Below are 22,500 nucleotides of genomic sequence, written 5' to 3' on the forward strand. Positions count from 1 at the left end.
GAGAGAGAGAGAGAGAGAGAGACATAGAGAGACAGAGAGAGAGAGAGAGAGAGAGAGAGAAACATGACATTAGTGTTTACAATAACAGTATTTATTTAAAGGGACACTTCGCCGATTTTGATTACAAATCCTATTTTTATGAAGTCTAGGACCCATAAACATGATCCTGGTGTGTTTTTTAGCGGCGCCAGCCGCTCTATATCTGACTTTGTCCGTGTGTGTGTCCGGGTGTATGTCCGTCCAAAGTGATTGGTCAAGCTTCACGTGACACGTGGCTGGGTTATAAACACATATTGATGACAAACAGTATGTATGTTTGAGCACGGGGCTCATCAAAGGCGCCGCTTCCTTCACACAGGGTGTGATTTTGTGTTGTATCTGTGTTTTTAGATTTTTTTATCCGTGAGAATTACCCACAGCGTCAAATGACATCTTCCGTAGGTTTCTCACTACATGACTGCAGGTGACTACAGGTGTAGTTCAAATCCAAACCAACCCCCATAGCTTAAAGGACGGTGCCCGAAGGTGTCGCCGTAACATCTCGTTCAACCTTCTTTCCCCACTCGGCCACTCCCATCAGCCACCTCACATGTACTATCACGGCGTGTGCAAACATATCAGAGTTATACTTTAGTACCCGGACCCACACGCAGCTAAGGCGGGCAGTGAGGAGCAACAACCCGTCGGGGATGTTTCTTAGTGGAACTGACAGAATGTACACGGACCGTGGACGGTGGACGCTTGTCTCTCGAGTAAGTAAACATGCTGTAAAGTTGCCACTATCACTATAATCTCATGTTGTATCCCTCGGGTAGACTAAACTAGCTCGTGGAGCCGTGGCGTGAACGGAACGTTTGTTATTGTTGACTATGACTGTAGCCTCGGAAATCTTTTGGAACATGACCGTCATGGCGGAACTTCAACCTGGTGTTGGCACTTTCTTCATTCACAGCCCTTTCATCTACATAAACGTTCATATTTTAAATATGAAATTCTTACCCCGTGGCCACAGATGTTACAATTGGAATAGGATGGGTCTAAGTACCCGTATCTTCCATATTGTTCAATAAAAAAACATTTAAATCCGAACGGTGGCCATTTTCTCATAGATGTATAATTTATCAGAGTGCAATACACATCCCAACCGATAGGGTCGCGTAATTGAAAGCATAAGGAGAAAATGGCCACCGATTGGATTAAAATTATTTTTATTAAATAATACGGAAGATACTGGTACTTAGACCCACCCGATTCAAATTGTAACATCCGTGGCATGAGGTCAGGACTTTATATTTGAAATCTGAACGTTTATGTAGATGTACGGTCTGTACATGTAGAAAGTGCAAACACCAGGTTGAAGCTCCGCCATGACTGACATGTTTCAGAGCTACTGAGTACATGACGCCGTCGGTCCCGAAAATAGCAGATCTACAAGCTCACAACGCGTCGCGGACTCAACACTTTGTGAGCTTGTAGGTCTGCTATTTTCGGTGCGCATGCAACTAAGAATGTTGAAAAAAATATGATGCATGCACACGCGCGCACACACACGTTTAGTGTTACTATGCTAATTTATACATGATATATTTAGTTTACTATAAGATACAATCAAATCAATACAGAACACAATACAACAGCAGCCAAGACTAATAGTTTCACCTTGCTGGCGCAACAAAGACACGGTGATGATGGGACTGTTTACATCCTGGTAGATATAGCAAACTTGCGGACACTTGTGCTCCGAGGAGCACATTTTCTAGTTCATATTATTTCCGCAAACTTGCAATGGGTAGGCCTACAGGTCCAACTGTACTGGTTCAACAGAGGCAGATTTCACGTGGTCCAAGAAAGAACATGTCTTTGATGTCGTGTTTTGTGATCCAAAGGTAGACAAAAAAGTCGGAACGTAACATTCATCATTCTTCAGCATTCAGTGTTGCCAGATCTTGTGAGAGAAATAAGCAACCGGGTATATGAAAACACGCCCAAATGAAAATACCTTGGCCAAGAGCACTTTAAACCTAGACATGGGCTATTTGAAAATTGCCGATTCACAAGCTCACAACGCGTAACGATGTGATGCATTGTGACGCATTGTGAGCTTGTAGATCTGCTATTTTCCCAAAAAATCTTGAGGGGAAAAAAGTGCAAAATGTGGAATATTTTTTAAACATTTTAACAACACATTTTTGGTAGGGTCTCCCTGGCAAATATGTTGGCGCGCAGTGCACAGATGAGGGTCCGTGGAAAAGTACATGAACATGTTTGAGAACCACTGGTTTAAACAACAATCAAAACATTTGGAAACAAGGCCAAATATCAACTACATTTTAGAAACCAGCCGCTTATAATAAGCAGACATGGCAACACTGGCCAATGTGCTATGTGTTTGTTAATGTTGTTGTAGTGAGAACTGGGAGGGGAAAGTTACAATGTTTGTTAATGTTGTTGTAGTGAGAACTGGGAGGGGAAAGTTACAATGTAGACCACGCCCCCACGCAGCCGGAAAGATTTTCAACAAAAGCTGAAAAATAATTTAAACACAAATCTTTTGTGGGTTAGGGTTAGTGGGGGGGGGTTAGGGTTACGGTTAGTGGGGGGGGTAGGGTTAGTGGGGGGGGTAGGGTTAGTGGGGGGGTAGGGTTAGTGGGGGGGTAGGGTTAGTGGGGGGGTTAGTGTTAGGGTGGGGGTTAGGGTTAGTGGGGGGGTAGGGTTAGTGGGGGGGTAGGGTTAGTGGGGGGGTTAGTGTTCCTGCAAACGGGGGTCCTTGGCTCTGTGTCATGGATGTGTCTCTCTCTCTGGTCTATTTTCAAGATCAGACAGACAGACAGACAGACAGACAGACAGACAGACAGGGTTACCATGGTGACGGTGTGTTTACGTTCTCTCAGCAGCTTTAGCTACAGAGAGCCTGTTTCTATGGCAACGGCCCTGATAAATCCCTGCCAACCAATCAGTGTGTGTGTGTGTGTGTGTGTGTGTGTGTGTGTGTGTGTGTGTGTGTGTGTGTGTGTGTGTGTGTGTGTATGGTGACGAGCCGTCACACTTTGGTGAGGAGTGTTTTTTGCTGATGTTTACACACACACACACACACACACACACACACACACACACACACACACACACACACACACACACACACACACACACACACACACACACACACACACACACACAGTGTGTACATGTAGGGTTGATGGTTTTCACTTACATAACCTTGATCTCCATACTTCATCTTTTTATATTCTTCATAAGTGAAATAAGTCCTATGTATGACCCAGTGGCGTCAATCTGTCTCGAGGCTGGGGGGGTCCACACGGTCCTCATGCACGCGCGCTGCGCGCGCATGAGGACCTCCCCCGCGCGCGCGCTTGATTTTTTTGCGCGGTTCTGGGCGGATTGGGTTCGTTTTTTTCCCAGTTTTTGGTTTCTTTATTTCGGTTTTAGGGTTAAGATTAGGGTTAGGGTAGGGTTATGTTATTTCATTCTTATTTTTGCCTGATTTTACCGATTTATTATCAAATAAAAATCTTTGAATTTTCGGGACATTGCTCTGCTTGTGCGGGATTTAATATCAAAATACTATTTTAACATTCATTTTTTATTATTCTAAATGACTTGGGGATGAGTAGCCCTGATCACCTCAAGGCAAAACACAGGCGTCGAGCCAACTGCCAAGTAGGAGTAATATACATTTTATTTTACCCACCACTGGCTGTTTCAAATAATGAGCAGAGCAGAGGAATTGAGCATCAACCATCTACGATTATCAACAGCTACTGTAAAGTATAACGAATAGAAGGTTTGGCACAGAGACGTGTGAGTTTTGTTCAGAACATGAAGTTTGCTTTATATTAACTTAGTAAACTTACTCATCACTGATGCAGCCGCACTTCATTGGCAGCTGCTAAATCCTTTGATCTCTGATGACCGTAACATTCTCCAAATCCTCCTCTTCAATACCTTTGGTTTTGGTAAAACTACCCCCCAACTTGGAAGCACCAGGAGGTTGTTTGTTTATAATTAATTCGTAGTGTATATATACACTACGAATCCTTGGATGTGATGATAAATTCCCGTGGTCGTTAGTTTGAGTCGGCGGGGGACGGTATCACTCTGTTTCTTTTTCCTCGGTAGCTTTCACCGTTTTAAAATACTTGCTTAAATCGGCACACTTTGCAACTAGCACAGATAGCTCTTGTATCCTCTCATTGTGTTGTTGAGCTCTTTTCCCAAATTCGACTTGTAAACAAACCGGTGAAAAACCACATGTTGGATGTTGCATGCTGCGGCAGGCCGATAGACAAAAACGCATCGCCCCAAAACACACTCGCCCCGGGTATATCCAGCGGCCTCGGCCGGCGAAAAAAAATAGGGGCGAGTGTGTTTTGGGGCGAGTGTTTTCCTGTAACGTGCAATGAGGAGGAATGCGGACTGCTGACCAAACCATTTTGGGATTTACACGGGGGGGGGGGGTAAATTAGTTTTTATTAGTGCATGTCATGATTTCAAAAGCGGGTTCGGATTCTATTAACTTAAATTTAAAAAGTATTTTTTAATTATCCTAAATTACTTGGGGGGGGTCTGGGGGGGTGCAATCTGAAGCTGGGGGGGGGACAAAACCCCCCCGTCCCCCCCGGGATTGACGCGCATGGTATGACATAGGACTTAAACCACTAAGACATGGTCAGAACACATCTTAAGGGTTAACCACTAAGACATGGTCAGAACACGTCTTAAGGGTGAACCACTAAGACATGGTCAGAACACATCTTAAGGGTAAACCACTAAGACATGGTCAGAACACGTCTTAAGGGTAAACCACTAAGACATGGTCAGAACACATCTTAAGGGTTAACCACTAAGACATGGTCAGAACACATCTTAAGGGTAAACCACTAAGACATGGTCAGAACACATCTTAAGGGTAAACCACTAAGACATGGTCAGAACACATCTTAAGGGTAAACCACTAAGACATGGTCAGAACACGTCTTAAGGGTAAACCACTAAGACATGGTCAGAACACGTCTTAAGGGTAAACCACTAAGACATGGTCAGAACACATCTTAAGGGTAAACCACTAAGACATGGTCAGAACACGTCTTAAGGGTAAACCACTAAGACATGGTCAGAACACGTCTTAAGGGTAAACCACTAAGACATGGTCAGAACACATCTTAAGGGTAAACCACTAAGACATGGTCAGAACACATCTTAAGGGTTAACCACTAAGACATGGTCAGAACACGTCTTAAGGGTTAACCACTAAGACATGGTCAGAACACGTCTTAAGGGTTAACCACTAAGACATGGTCAGAACACGTCTTAAGGGTTAACCACTAAGACATGGTCAGAACACATCTTAAGGGTTAACCACTAAGACATGGTCAGAACACGTCTTAAGGGTTAACCACTAAGACATGGTCAGAACACGTCTTAAGGGTTAACCACTAAGACATGGTCAGAACACGTCTTAAGGGTTAACCACTAAGACATGGTCAGAACACGTCTTAAGGGTTAACCACTAAGACATGGTCAGAACACATCTTAAGGGTTAACCACTAAGACATGGTCAGAACACATCTTAAGGGTAAACCACTAAGACATGGTCAGAACACATCTTAAGGGTTAACCACTAAGACATGGTCAGAACACGTCTTAAGGGTAAACCACTAAGACATGGTCAGAACACGTCTTAAGGGTTAACCACTAAGACATGGTCAGAACACGTCTTAAGGGTAAACCACTAAGACATGGTCAGAACACGTCTTAAGGGTTAACCACTAAGACATGGTCAGAACACATCTTAAGGGTTAACCACTAAGACATGGTCAGAACACATCTTAAGGGTTAACCACTAAGACATGGTCAGAACACATCTTAAGGGTAAACCACTAAGACATGGTCAGAACACGTCTTAAGGGTTAACCACTAAGACATGGTCAGAACACGTCTTAAGGGTAAACCACTAAGACATGGTCAGAACACATCTTAAGGGTTAACCACTAAGACATGGTCAGAACACATCTTAAGGGTAAACCACTAAGACATGGTCAGAACACGTCTTAAGGGTTAACCACTAAGACATGGTCAGAACACATCTTAAGGGTTAACCACTAAGACATGGTCAGAACACATCTTAAGGGTTAACCACTAAGACATGGTCAGAACACATCTTAAGGGTAAACCACTAAGACATGGTCAGAACACATCTTAAGGGTAAACCACTAAGACATGGTCAGAACACGTCTTAAGGGTTAACCACTAAGACATGGTCAGAACACGTCTTAAGGGTTAACCACTAAGACATGGTCAGAACACGTCTTAAGTGCAAAAATAAATGTTATAAATATTATGCATATTTATAGCAGAAAGAGATTCACATTTAACTATAGCCCTACTCTGTCCATTATCAGCAAAAATAAAATAAAATGATCCATTAGAAGTGAAGAGTCTACTTTCATGTGTATGAGCAAGACCCTTGTTCATTGCATGTGTGTGTGTGTGTGTGTGTGTGTGTGTGTGTGTGTGTGTGTGTGTGTGTGTGTGTGTGTGTGTGTGTGTGTACAAACCTGCTGCTTGTCCTTCTTGTGTATTTTCATCTTCTATATTTCACTGCATCTGTAGAGAAGAGAAGAGAAGAGGAGAGGAGAGGAGAGGAGGGGAGGGGAGGGGAGAAGAGAAGAGAAGAGAAGAGAAGAGAAGAGAAGAGAAGAGAAGAGAAGAGAAGAGAAGAGAAGAGAAGAGAAGAGAAGAGAAGAGAAGAGAAGAGAAGAGAAGAGAAGAGAAGAGAAGAGAAGAGGTTAGAGGAAAGTTCATCACCTTCTTAACTGTGAATCTGCTTTATCGTCTCATCAAAAGGTTTATCATTTTGCAACCTAATTGAAGCAGTTGTGCAATTCTCTCACAACTTGCTACAAATGGCTCATAAATGGTAAATGGTGTATTAATATAGCGCTTTAATCTAAATCTAACATAGATTGTGCTTTACATTAACCCATTCTCTCACACACACACACACACACACACACACACACACACACACACACACACACACACACACACACACACACACACACACACACACACACACACACACACACACACACACACACACACACACACACACACACACACAGGGGATCGAGTGTGTCCATGCATCCGTTATCCAACTTTGAGAAAGTTGAATGAGCTTTAGTGTTTAATGTATATATATATATATATATATATATATACAGTGATGTTGCTAGGTTTTCAATGTAATGGGTCCTGGGATGCAAGGGTGGTCTTTTAGATGGGTCCCAGGGACATTTTATGGGTCCCCAATTACACGTCCCCCCCCCTATCGTTTTCTTTGATCTCCAATCTCCATATCTTCTATGCGTGTGTGACTGTGTACATTATATCCTGATGCAGTGGATCTCAACCTTTTCAGGCAGCGACCCCCCAAAATAATCATATTTTAACTGGGGACCCCCCACCCTGAGGAATTAGGAGTTGAGGCACTTAATTTAGTTTGATTCAGTTCCACAGATACATATTGTGAAAATAGCAGATCTAGATCAGTGCGACCCGTTCCTGCTTTTCAAGACCGATACCGATATATATACATATATTAAAAAATCATAAATATATTTTTTCAAATGTATATGATTCTGTAGTATTAGCACACCTTATGGTAAGAAATACTAGTAGTGGGCAACAGGTGGATTTAACATACCTTTGACCAATAGAATACATTTAATCATAGAACCTTTTAATCATTATTATTATTTTATTTTGTATTATTTATGAATGTAGAATTTATTTTTACTATTTATTGTGTAGACTGAAAACACTGGCTTACAGTGGAAGTATTGGCAAATAAAGAAATAGGAATTCAAGAAATAATGAAGACAAATACTGACAATGCCTATGAACATTGGCTTGCAGTTATTGCACATAGTCAACATGCAATAATACTATTAGGCTTGTCATTGAGAAAGGAAAATAAAGTTGTCTTTTTGAGGAGAAGTGGAACCTTATAAGTCACTTTAAGTTTAGCATGAGGGAGAGGGTCTACCCTCTTCAGGGAATTAATTGTTATGATATCTCTAAGCTACAGAAAACATCCAGTTGCCTATTAAACATACACAAGACACAGACGATAGACAACCGGTTACTTACAGCTGCCATTAATTAGTGCTTTTGTTTGCCTTTGTGGTCAAATCAGGGTCAAATGCATAGGATCAACGAGCCATCGTTAACCTGCTAATGTTACACAGCTGATTGGCAACATGCGTTAATCCACCACTCACTCTGATCTCCAAGCAAGTGGGAGAACACTCTAAAATCGGGGATTTTACTTTGGCTGGTCAATTTAAGATGACAACAGCAACAAAGATTAGTAGTAGACCTGTATGTATGATGATCAGTTATTATTCCAGACAGTGGTCTATCCAAGACGTTTTAACACGTTTAAGAGCAGGTCCTCATGCCGTCTCTCTCTCTCTCTCTCTCTCTGTGTGTAGCGTAGACTAACAGCGAGGGGCTGTGCTGCTGCTTCTGCCACACAACGCCGTTTAACCGAGTTATACTTCTCCAGTACAACGGTGTCTAACCGGAGAGTTATACTTCTCCACCAACGGTGCCTAACCGAGAGAGTCCATGTAGATCACAGCTGACAAATATTATATATTATCGGAGCTAATCGGAGCTGCGTCCCATGGACGCACTAGAGTTGTCATGAATGCGTCCTTTCGCAATATGGTGCGTCAGCGACGCAGGACGCAGGCCTACGAGCATCTCTGTATATATATATATATATATATATATATATATATATATATATTATAATAATAATATTAATGATCATATACATATAATGAATCATCATATATTTTATTAATAATCATAATAAAATAATTATAATCCTGAAAACCAACATTAAAAATTAATTTGATCGTGGATCGTGATTTTACCTCAAATAATTGTGATATATTTTTGCCATATTGTCCACCCTATGAATAGTTATATCAGCATGCCCATATATGGGCAATTGGGCATATACTGATGACATAAGGGATTCCATATATGGGAATAAAAGGGACAAGGACTGACAGACACACAGATCTCCATATATGGGCATATCTGTCACATCGGCCGTGGCACATGAACTCTAGACGTGAGGGCCACGTAGCGGCCCCAACCTCTAGTCTTCTTTATTGTCACATCACAGGAAAAAGAACAGACCAAGTACATTACATTACAGTCATTTAGCAGACGCTTTTATCCAAAGCGACTTACAATAAGTACATTCAACATAGGTAGGGAACTAAACTACTAATCACCAGAAGTCTGAAGTGCATTCTCTTCTAAAACAAGCAACTAAGAGTATACCTAGCGCTAAGGTAAAAGTGATATATATCAGATACCTACTGTATTAAACTGATGAGACACATAGGACAATCAAATGAAGAGATAAAACAAATATGTATCAAATAAACAAGATCCAATCAAACAAGAGCTTGTACAAATAATTGACAACAAGTAGGAAGGGTCAGGGTAGTGTTTCCTGAAGAGGTGGGTTTTCAGCCTGTGGCGAAAGATGGCCAGTGACTGCTGTCCTGACATCAGATAATGTATATTATATATACTGATAAATATAGAGTGGGCAGGGACACACCCGTGGGGAGTTCATTCTACTAGAGTTCTACTAGAGATGTGTCCCTGTCACATCACAGGACAAATCCTTGGCCGATACCGTTTACCGTTTATTTTTTAAGTCTGACCTATAGATACCGGTTTTACCAATTTTCTAACTAACTTTTTCAGGCCGACTACAAGTACTTAATTTTGTGTATTCGAGTACTAATCAGTACAATATCCAAAATCACAGACGATATCCAGTCTAATATCATGATATGGCTATAATATCGATGCCCTAACTATGCAACAAAAGGCCTAAAGTGATTACAAAATGACGAAGAATACTACTGTAGCCTATATCATTAATTTGCATTTTTTATTTGTACCGTTGTTGTCATGGCTGTCACTGTTATAGAGCTGCATGAGTATGGCAAATCATGGGTCCATATTGAGATCAGTTATTAAATGTACCATTTTAAAACATGGATTTTTTAACAAACAAATCTTAATGCAAATTAATGTTCTTATTTTGACCAAAAGCAAAAATAAAGAAATAATGTTTTCCCATTCAGACACATAGCAGGACATGTTTGTCTGCATTTAATTGTTTTCAAGGTGAGAAATGTACCTTATGTCGCTCTAGTCTAGTCTCTTGCCTTTCAATGATATCAAAGGCAAAAAAAAACGCCATAGCTCTGGAAGGAACGGACCATTTTCTTTTTCTGATTCTACCGGACCCCCATGTGTGTAATGAGGCGATCTCTGTGAAGACGGAGGTCACAGAGAATATTCCATGATTTTTCAAAGGTTCAGTTTTTCTCTGGCAGTGGGGTGACAATATTACACTATTACTATGGCAGTTAAAGAGTTAATGACACCCCAACACCACACAGTGTTATCAATGACACCCCAACATCACACAGTGTTATCAATGACACCCTAACACCACACAGTGTTATCAATGACACCCTAACACCACACAGTGTTATCAATGACACCCTAACACCACACAGTGTTATCAATGACACCCTAACACCACACAGTGTTATCAATGACACCCTAACATCACACAGTGTTATCAATGACACCCTAACACCACACAGTGTTATCAATGACACCCTAACACCACACAGTGTTATCAATGATACCCTAACATCACACAGTGTTATCAATGATACCCTAACACCACACAGTGTTATCAATGATACCCTAACACCACACAGTGTTATCAATGATACCCTAACACCACACAGTGTTATCAATGACACCCTAACACCACACAGTGTTATCAATGACACCCTAACATCACCCAGTATTATCAATGACACCCTAACACCACACAGTGTTATCAATGACACCCTAACATCACACAGTGTTATCAATGATACCCTAACACCACACAGTGTTATCAATGACACCCTAACACCACACAGTGTTATCAATGATACCCTAACACCACACAGTGTTATCAATGATACCCTAACACCACACAGTGTTATCAATGACACCCTAACACCACACAGTGTTATCAATGACACCCTAACATCACCCAGTATTATCAATGATACCCTAACACCACACAGTGTTATCAATGACACCCTAACACCACACAGTGTTATCAATGATACCCTAACACCACACAGTGTTATCAATGATACCCTAACACCACACAGTGTTATCAATGACACCCTAACACCATACAGTGTTATCAATGACACCCTAACACCAGTGTTATCCCTGCCTCTGCTTGTGTCTTGGGTTGGTCTTGCAGATCACAAACAGACGTCCGCGCCGTCGTACAATGAAACAGTCTTTGCAGCGCTTCTTCAGCGCCGACTTGGTTTTCATCCCCGCTGAAGGCTGCATGCAGGCCAGGTGTTGACACTGGCCCAGTAGAGATGTCCTACCCTGGGTATAGGAGGCCAGGTGTTGACACTGGCCCAGTAGAGATGTCCTACCCTGGGTATAGGAGACCAGGTGTTGACACTGGCCCAGTAGAGATGTCCTACCCTGGGTATAGGAGGCCAGGTGTTGACACTGGCCCAGTAGAGATGTCCTACCCTGGGTATAGGAGGCCAGGTGTTGACACTGGCCCAGTAGAGATGTCCTACCCTGGGTATAGGAGGTCAGGTGTTGACACTGGCCCAGTAGAGATGTCCTACCCTGGGTATAGGAGGTCAGGTGTTGACACTGGCCCAGTAGAGATGTCCTACCCTGGGTATAGGAGGTCAGGTGTTGACACTGGCCCAGTAGAGATGTCCTACCCTGGGTATAGGAGGTCAGGTGTTGACACTGGCCCAGTAGAGATGTCCTACCCTGGGTATAGGAGGTTCTGTGAGGAGCCTGCACCGCCAGCAGTCTGCTGGGCACCAGGGCCAGTGTTGACAGGTATCTGGGCACCAGGGCCAGTGTTGACTGGTATCTGGGCACCAGGGCCAGTGTTGACAGGTATCTGGGCACCAGGGCCAGTGTTGACTGGTATCTGGGCACCAGGGCCAGTGTTGACTGGTATCTGGGCACCAGGGCCAGTGTTGACAGGTATCTGGGCACCAGGGCCAGTGTTGACAGGTATCTGGGCACCAGGGCCAGTGTTGACTGGTATCTGGGCACCAGGGCCAGTGTTGACAGGTATCTGGGCACCAGGGCCAGTGTTGACTGGTATCTGGGCACCAGGGCCAGTGTTGACTGGTATCTGGGCACCAGGGCCAGTGTTGACTGGTATCTGGGCACCAGGGCCAGTGTTGACTGGTATCTGGGCACCAGGGCCAGTGTTGACAGGTATCTGGGCACCAGGGCCAGTGTTGACTGGTATCTGGGCACCGGGGCCAGTGTTGACAGGTATCTGGGCACCGGGGCCAGTGTTGACAGGTATCTGGGCACCAGGGCCAGTGTTGACAGGTATCTGGGCACCAGGGCCAGTGTTGACAGGTATCTGGGCACCAGGGCCAGTGTTGACAGGTATCTGGGAATGCCGGTCCACTTTGGTGAGGGCCAGTTTAGAGTGAACAACCCACCTATCTGGATCTGAGCCGATCGGTGCATCAGGGAGCCGGCCAAGTATTTCAACACCAATGGTGTCATGGTGTCAAAGCCTTTGTGAAGCTTTTTTGAATCTTTGAAAAGGGGTTAAACTAATATTATATTAATAATACTAATAATAATCCCCTGAAGATAGTGTTGAATAAATATTAACATGAATGGACGAGCAGATGCCTCCTCTCACCTGTTTTAATGTTCTAATGGAAGTCAAAGGCATGGACTGATTATTACGCTGAAACGCTGTTGTCATTTGTCATAGATGTGTCATATCGACTGACGTCATAGATGACTTACGTCACAGGCCGGTCCCATGACGTCAGAGATATTAGAGATCCACAGGAGCCGATTGACAAGCTCACAAACGCATCGTAACGCAACCTTAGGGGCAAACCCCCTTCTCTTTCAGCCTGCTGTTCCTATTAATGGCCCAGCAGATGACGCTATTTCACCTTCTACCGTTTTCAATACCTTATAATCTCAATAGAAGTCAATGAGGTTTTGGGCCAATTTTACACTTGATTTTATTACCTTGGTAAACCTTTGTTTACGCTGGTTTACAGTTTCTCTTCTTTAATTCATCATGATATGCGTTTAGTAAATTATTCATTTCAAAATGAATGATAAAGTAGGGTTTCTACTGGTTCTACCGAGTGAAGACCCGATCGCTGAAGAATAGGCTTCATTTACGGCCTATAGAAACCAATGGCGTACCGTTGTCCATATTCTTTACACGGCCTATAGAAACCAATGGCGTAACGTTGTCCATATCTTTGAGCTTGTAGAACTTCTATTTTCACTACTTCTATATTTTTTTCCATTTATGAAATTCTTTTCGAATTTATTAAATAAATCATTGTTTTTTTTATGGCAAATTGTGATGTTTCTTTATTTTAAAATAAATATTCTAAATGAAAAAAGAGATATTTACTCTCTACCCATAAAACTGTTTGGGAAACACTGGTATAGTCGATCATAGTGAATGGTAAATGGTGCATTTATAAAGCTTTTATCCAAAGCACTTTACACACACCCTGCATTCAGGCCTCTCTAGTGAAAAGAGAGCATTTCACACCCTGCATTCAGGCCTCTCTAGTGAAAAGAGAGCATTTCACACCCTGCATTCAGGCCTCTCTAGTGAAAAGAGAGCATTTCACACCCTGCATTCAGGTCTCTAGTGAAAAGAGAGCATTTCACACCCTGCATTCAGGCCTCTCTAGTGAAAAGAGAGCATTTCACACCCTGCATTCAGGCCTCTCTAGTGAAAAGAGAGCATTTCACACCCTGCATTCAGGCCTCTCTAGTGAAAAGAGAGAATCTCACACCCTGCATTCAGGCCTCTCTGGTGAAAAGAGAGCATTTCACACCCTGCATTCAGGCCTCTCTAGTGAAAAGAGAGCATTTCACACCCTGCATTCAGGCCTCTAGTGAAAAGAGAGAATTTCACACCCTGCATTCAGGCCTCTCTAGTGAAAAGAGAGCATTTCACACCCCGCATTCAGGCCTCTCTAGTGAAAAGAGAGCATTTCACACCCTGCATTCAGGCCTCTCTTGTGAACAGAGAGCATTTCACACCCTGCATTCAGGCCTCTCTAGTGAACAGAGAGCATTTCACACCCTGCATTCAGGCCTCTCTAGTGAACAGAGAGCATTTCACACCCTGCATTCAGGCCTCTCTAGTGAAAAGAGAGAATTTCACACCCTGCATTCAGGCCTCTCTAGTGAACAGAGAGCATTTCACACCCTGCATTCAGGCCTCTCTAGTGAAAAGAGAGAATTTCACACCCTGCATTCAGGCCTCTCTAGTGAACAGAGAGCATTTCACACCCTGCATTCAGGCCTCTCTAGTGAACAGAGAGCATTTCACACCCTGCATTCAGGCCTCCCTAGTGAACAGAGAGCATTTCACACCCTGCATTCAGGCCTCTAGTGCAGGGGTTCTCAAACTTTTTTGGCCCAGGTACCCCTTGGAGGGGAGAATTTTTTCCAGGTACCCCCTCACCCTCGCGGCACCGATAAGCATATACTTACAACCACATGTGTACATTCAGATGCCATTGGAACTATTTGTATTAAAAAACGTGTCAATCGAAATCATTCAGACCCATTTCATAGTCATAACCAGAAACCACTACTACTATATGAATCATGTGCCAATAGTCATTTTATTCAAATTGTTTTGTGCAAAACCTACAGCACAGTTTTCAAGTAACTGATCTTAATGGTTCAGACTTCAGAAAATGAACCTTTCTTTAGTCCTAATAAAAACAGACATGTAAAATGACCAGTCTGGTGACTTTTAGTAGGTTCTTCAATTTGAAAATAATAATAAACTCATTGTTAGGGATATTGGATATTGACTTTTTTTTTTTTTTTTTACCAATAACCGATATTCCGATATTGTCCAACTCTTAATTTCCGATTCCAATATCAACCGATACCGATATATGCGGTACCATATCTTTTCACCAAAAGTCAACTAATTGTCAGGTAACAACATCACATATTTAATCAGATAAAATAGCTATAAAATCAATGTAATATCTAGTAAATATCTAATGTGGTTTTCAATTAAATTAGTCCTGGGACTCACTGGTGGTCATTTGAATGAGTCCCACTAATCTTTGATTAGATGTTGGCCTATTTGACAGTGCAAAAGCATAATTGCCTCAGATGCCTATAACGCTAACGAGCGTCAACGAGCGTCAGCTGGAAACAGACACACACACACACACACCTGCCCTCTGCAGTGCTCTACCGGTAATTTGAAAGTGAGTGCAGTCTGTCTCATTTCTCTGCAAAAGCCCTTGAATATGATGGAATATGATTAAGGATTACTGTGATTATGGTAAGCTCACATTTCATATCACACACCCATAAAAAATAAATAAATAATCAAAAAAATATTTTTTTATCAAAACTTTTTTTTATTTTTTTTAAATCTGTTAATTATTTCGCGGACCCCCTGGCTATGCGTCGCGGACCCGCGGACCCCACTTTGAGAACCGTGGCTCTAGTGAAAAGAGAGCATTTCACACCCTGCATTCAGGCCTCTCTAGTGAAAAGAGAGCATTTCACACCTGCATTCAGGCCTCTCTAGTGAAAAGAGAGAATTTCACACCCCGCATTCAGGCCTCTCTAGTTAAAAGAGAGCATTTCACACCCTGCATTCAGGCCTCTCTAGTGAAAAGAGAGCATTTCACACCCTGCATTCAGGACTCTCTAGTGAACAGAGAGCATTTCACACCCTGCATTCAGGCCTCTCTAGTGAAAAGAGAGCATTTCACACCCTGCATTCAGGCCTCTCTAGTGAAAAGAGAGCATTTCACACCCCGCATTCAGGCCTCTCTAGTGAAAAGAGAGCATTTCACACCCTGCATTCAGGCCTCTCTTGTGAACAGAGAGCATTTCACACCCTGCATTCAGGCCTCTCTAGTGAACAGAGAGCATTTCACACCCTGCATTCAGGCCTCTCTAGTGAACAGAGAGCATTTCACACCCTGCATTCAGGCCTCTCTAGTGAAAAGAGAGAATTTCACACCCTGCATTCAGGCCTCTCTAGTGAACAGAGAGCATTTCACACCCTGCATTCAGGCCTCTCTAGTGAAAAGAGAGAATTTCACACCCTGCATTCAGGCCTCTCTAGTGAACAGAGAGCATTTCACACCCTGCATTCAGGCCTCTCTAGTGAACAGAGAGCATTTCACACCCTGCATTCAGGCCTCCCTAGTGAACAGAGAGCATTTCACACCCTGCATTCAGGCCTCTAGTGCAGGGGTTCTCAAACTTTTTTGGCCCAGGTACCCCTTGGAGGGGAGAATTTTTTCCAGGTACCCCCTCACCCTCGCGGCACCGATAAGCATATACTTACAACCACATGTGTACATTCAGATGCCATTGGAACTATTTGTATTAAAAAACGTGTCAATCGAAATCATTCAGACCCATTTCATAGTCATAACCAGAAACCACTACTACTATATGAATCATGTGCCAATAGTCATTTTATTCAAATTGTTTTGTGCAAAACCTACAGCACAGTTTTCAAGTAACTGATCTTAATGGTTCAGACTTCAGAAAATGAACCTTTCTTTAGTCCTAATAAAAACAGACATGTAAAATGACCAGTCTGGTGACTTTTAGTAGGTTCTTCAATTTGAAAATAATAATAAACTCATTGTTAGGGATATTGGATATTGACTTTTTTTTTTTTTTTTTACCAATAACCGATATTCCGATATTGTCCAACTCTTAATTTCCGATTCCAATATCAACCGATACCGATATATGCGGTACCATATCTTTTCACCAAAAGTCAACTAATTGTCAGGTAACAACATCACATATTTAATCAGATAAAATAGCTATAAAATCAATGTAATATCTAGTAAATATCTAATGTGGTTTTCAATTAAATTAGTCCTGGGACTCACTGGTGGTCATTTGAATGAGTCCCACTAATCTTTGATTAGATGTTGGCCTATTTGACAGTGCAAAAGCATAATTGCCTCAGATGCCTATAACGCTAACGAGCGTCAACGAGCGTCAGCTGGAAACAGACACACACACACACACACCTGCCCTCTGCAGTGCTCTACCGGTAATTTGAAAGTGAGTGCAGTCTGTCTCATTTCTCTGCAAAAGCCCTTGAATATGATGGAATATGATTAAGGATTACTGTGATTATGGTAAGCTCACATTTCATATCACACACCCATAAAAAATAAATAAATAATCAAAAAAATATTTTTTTATCAAAACTTTTTTTTATTTTTTTTAAATCTGTTAATTATTTCGCGGACCCCCTGGCTATGCGTCGCGGACCCGCGGACCCCACTTTGAGAACCGTGGCTCTAGTGAAAAGAGAGCATTTCACACCCTGCATTCAGGCCTCTCTAGTGAAAAGAGAGCATTTCACACCTGCATTCAGGCCTCTCTAGTGAAAAGAGAGAATTTCACACCCCGCATTCAGGCCTCTCTAGTTAAAAGAGAGCATTTCACACCCTGCATTCAGGCCTCTCTAGTGAAAAGAGAGCATTTCACACCCTGCATTCAGGACTCTCTAGTGAACAGAGAGCATTTCACACCCTGCATTCAGGCCTCTCTAGTGAAAAGAGAGCATTTCACACCCTGCATTCAGGCCTCTCTAGTGAAAAGAGAGCATTTCACACCCTGCATTCAGGCCTCTCAATAAGCAACGAGGTCTATGAAAACAAGGCCAATAAAAGAAGTGACTATAGGCCACATGAGCACTTTAAACCTATAGGCATGGGATGTTTTCATTAAAATAGCTGATGTACAAGCTTGTCAAACAAATTCAAAGCTTGTCAAACAAAACCCAGCGAAACATTTTGAATATTTTTTTGAAACATTTTCAACAACACAGATCTGGTATGGGAGTCCCTGGGGGTCCCTGGGGGCCCCTGGCCAGGGTTTCCGGCAGCGGGGCACCGAGCCTAGAATTTGTAGCGCTGAGACGTTAAATGTCTGGTGAAAATGATGCAATGTGTCAATGCATGCTCACGGCTCACACACACACACACACACACACACTGTGTCAATGCATGCTCACGGCTCAGGAATGTTTTTGATAAATACAAACAGCCGCCCATATTACAGTAAAGACATCTGCTATTATATCTATTTTTGTAATTTCCAATATATTATGTAGCTAATATTATATCCCCATAATATTATTGTCTCCGCCAGGAGACTATGTTTTCACTTTCCGTCCCCCCCCCCCCCCTCGGCCAAGCTAACATTGGTCAAGCCTCACGTGACACGTGACAATACGTTGAAAGAGTGTGCTCTGATTGGCTAGTGAGACGCATGACGTATAGCGGCCTATAAATAGATGTGTCACTTTGAAAGAGTCTGTGTCTCTTTCAAATTGAGGTAAGACAGGAGTAATCACGAAATGGCTGAGAAATGGCGGAGCAATACATTATGTCCACGGTAATGCAGTCAATGTGCCATCTGACGTACACACTATCATCAAAGTTCCAATCTTGAGCAAATATTGGAATAAATTCCAATATTTGCTGGCGGAGACTTGTGCTCCGAAGAGCACATTTTCTAGTTGTCTCCGCCAGGAGAGTTTGTTTTCACTTTCCGTCAGCCAAGCAAACATTGGTCGAGCCTCACGTGACACTTGACAATACGGTGAAATAGTGTGATCTGATTGGCTAGTGACATATAACGGGCTATAAATACATGTGTCACTTTGAAAGAGTCTTAGCCTCTTTCAAAGTGAGGTAAGACAGGAATAATCACTAAATGGCTGAGAAATGGCGGATACTGTAACAATTGGATAGGACACTTACACAGACAGGACAGATAGGACACTTACACAGACAGGACAGATAGGACACTTACACAGACAGGACGGATAGGACACTTACACAGACAGGACGGATAGGACGCTTACACAGACAGGACGGATAGGACACTTATACAGACAGGACAGATAGGACACTTACATAGACAGGACGAATAGGACACTTATACAGACAGGACGGATAGGACAGACACAGTAACTCCAGGTGGGGATACCAGTTTTATCCAACTAAGGTTTGGATAAAACAGACGGATAGGACACGGATAGGACACTTGTGTCATGTTACTATGACACAGTAACATGTTCTAATTAGAACATAAGAATTAGAACATTCCCAACATTCCCAACACAAGTCTGCTGGCGGAGACTTGTGCTCCGAGGAGCACATTTTCTAGTTCATATTATTTCCACAAGTTTGACGAGAAGCGTCACCGGAACGTGGTAGCCGGAACGCTCGCCCCAAATCACACTCGCCCCCATTTGTTTCGCGGAGCGACGCCGCCGGACTAGACTTTGGGACGAGCGTTCTTATATTCCATTTCGACCAAACAAACAGCTGCTGCTATCTGTGTGTGCAGTGGTGCGCGCACACACACACACACACGGCCCACCAAAACCGGCATGCAGATACTTTACCGCCCCACTCCGTCGAGGCACACACAAACACACATGCCCTAATACCACCATTATAACACACACACACACACACACACACACACACACACACACACACACACAGCTCCTAGCAGCTACAAAAGTTACAAAACACAGTTTCAACTCGGCATCTGTCGCCGAATTGTGGCTGAAGTGTTGTCAACATGATCCAACGTTATCAAGCGACAATATAACGGAACATATTTAAGCTTTATTGAACTAAAGAACAGGGAACTGGCTAATGTGATGGATATAATCCCGCCCCTCCGTCCCCCCCCCCCCCCCCAGGAATTGTGTGGAGAATGTGAGTGGAATTGGTCAACGTATGTTTCAATGTCAGCTGTCTTTAACGTACCTGTAACTCTAGCATTAGCCAAACCCAACCCAATAATAGTAAAGTTAGCCTAGCTTGTAGCAACACACATGAACGCAGCGTTCGACGCACGCACGTATGCGTGCGTGCGTGCGTGCGTGCGTGCGTGTGTGTATGCGTGCGTGTGTGTATGCGTGCGTGCGTGTGTGTGTGTGTATGCGTGCGTATGTCTGTGTGTGTGTGTGTGTGTGTGTGTGTGGGGGGGGGGGGGTGGTAGTGATTACTGTTCTAACCTGGTGTTTAGACATTGGACATTGGTTCTGTCTTGTTAGGATGTTATGGGATCAGTGTATAGTTCTAAACCAGGGGTCTTCAACGTTTTTCAGGCCAAGGACCCCTTAGGTCCCCCCCCCCCCACTACATATTGTGTAACATATTGCAGATTAAACTCTTTCATAGATTTCATAGATAACTTCATAGACTTATTTGACAGAACTATCATCAGTGATGTGTAAATTCATGATGTTTGTTTGTTTACACATTATATTTTCTATTAATATGTTGATTGTCAGAAATGTACGACTTAAACCTTCAACTTAGTACTTAGTAAACTTCTGTTTGGCTCTGTACTTGGTTCACTCTTTTTTCCCTGTACACAAATCTCTTTGCCGAAAATAGGGAGCTTGTAGATCTGCTATTTTCGGCAAATGTTCCCCTCAGAATAAGGATGCTAGAGTTCAAGTGGTTAAAGGTCAATTGCACACCCTATGAAGCCTTGAATCCATGGATTATTTTTTGTTTTTGTCGCATTGCTAAGCTAATCATTTGATTCCCGTCTCCTACCGGCCAATGTATCCGGTAGGAGACACAAAGTAGATTATTTGTGTCTCCTACCGGAAATACACACGGTCATCAAATTATTGTCTTAGGAATGCCACAAAAACAAAAATAAATCCAGGAAATCAAGGCTTCATGGGGTGTGTAATTGATAGAATTTTTTTTTTGGGTGAACTCCTCCTTTAATGCAAAATAAAATAAATCCTTTCACACAAACGTTTGGTGGCCCTCCTATTGTAAATCTAAGGACCACCTAGGGGTCCCGGACCCCCTGTTGAAGACCCATGTTCTATAACCAGGCTGTGTACTGTACTGGGATCAGTGTAGGTTGGTTCTATATTATAACAAGGTGTTGTTAGGCTGTACTGGGATCAGTGTAGGTTGGTTCTATATTATAACCAGGTGTTGTGTTAGGCTGTACTGGGATCAGTGTAGGTTGGTTCTATATTATAACCAGGTGTTGTTAGGCTGTACTGGGATCAGTGTAGGTTGGTTCTATATTATAACAAGGTGTTGTTAGGCTGTACTGGGATCAGTGTGGGTTGGTTCTATATTATAACCAGGTGTTGTTAGGCTGTACTGGGATCAGTGTGGGTTGTAATACATCTATATAAAACAGTAGTGTAACATCACCTGAAGGCAGCATAATTGATTACTGTAAATGACATAGATATACTGCAGGATATTGTGTTGTTGCCGGTCGTATTGGCTTATGTTCATGAACCTGTCCTATCCAGCTATAGCCTGCCTGTTCCTTCTCCTCCAGGTCTGCTTGTAGTGTTCTTAGAACATACAGGTACATGGGCAACTGGCGGCCCGGGTGCCCCACGCGGCCCCCACCTTCACTTAATGAGGGCCCCACCTTCACTTAATGAGGGCCCCACCTTCACTTAATGAGGGCCCCCACCTTCACTTAATGAGGGCCCCTACCTTCACTTAATGAGGGCCCCTACCTTCACTTAATGAGGGCCCCCACCTTCACTTAATGAGGGCCGCAGGTTAATATCAGAATAGTGATATATTATTGATTTCAGCCGTTATGATTCTAAACATGCAAACACGACCCGCTTTAATGACTTCAGTCTATATTAGTGGCTCAATGACTAGTATTAACATTATATCGTCTTTTATATGTCCAATGTATTTGTATTTAAGTTCATAAAGTTAACATAAGTATAACTAAATGCATTTGAAATTAAATAAAAAAGTTACTTTTCAGGATTCAAAAAATATCTGGATTCCAATTCAAAAGTAGCAGATCTACAAGCTCAAAACACGTCGCACTGCGACGCGTTTTGAGCTTGTAGATCTGCTACTTTTGCTACTTTTGTGTGACATAGAGTGAACATAATGAAAAAAGCGAAATACGGAGACAAGAGGTGTCTGCCTGACAGTATATACAATGTGTCCCTCTGGAGGGAGTGTGGAAATATAGGGACCTTCTCCATCATCAAAGTTGCATCACCCTGTCTTAGAACTTAGAAATCAGAGTTTCCCTGATATAACCGAGGTATAAACTGCTCAAAAACTGGGTCAATTATATCTCCCCTTTAATAATACCAATTGGTATTGTGTTTTATATCATTTTTATCATTGATTAGTCACCTTTACAACGAGGTACAGCTTGTAAGGATTGTGCATTTGTGGAATGAGCAACACAGCTAAACGTGTGGGCAGCGCCTCCAAATAATTT

The 22,500-nt window shown here is 42.6% G+C and overlaps 1 protein-coding gene across 1 annotated transcript in view; it reads right to left on the reverse strand.

The window, feature by feature from the left end:
• Nucleotides 1-22,500, reverse strand: part of LOC311048692 (uncharacterized protein) — a gene marked incomplete at its 3' end in the record, with an annotated part of 174,773 nt that overhangs the window by 145,499 nt on the left and 6,774 nt on the right. The window contains exon 2 of the mRNA XM_084061954.1: nt 6,576-6,624. Within this exon, the coding sequence (XP_083918080.1) occupies nt 6,576-6,605 (30 nt within the window). The 5' untranslated portion in view covers nt 6,606-6,624. The remainder of the gene's footprint in view (nt 1-6,575; nt 6,625-22,500) is intronic.

The sequence above is a fragment of the Gymnoscopelus microlampas genome (genome assembly GCF_963454915.1).
Source record: "Gymnoscopelus microlampas genome assembly, chromosome: 7".
Classification (NCBI taxonomy): Eukaryota; Metazoa; Chordata; class Actinopteri; order Myctophiformes; family Myctophidae; genus Gymnoscopelus; species Gymnoscopelus microlampas.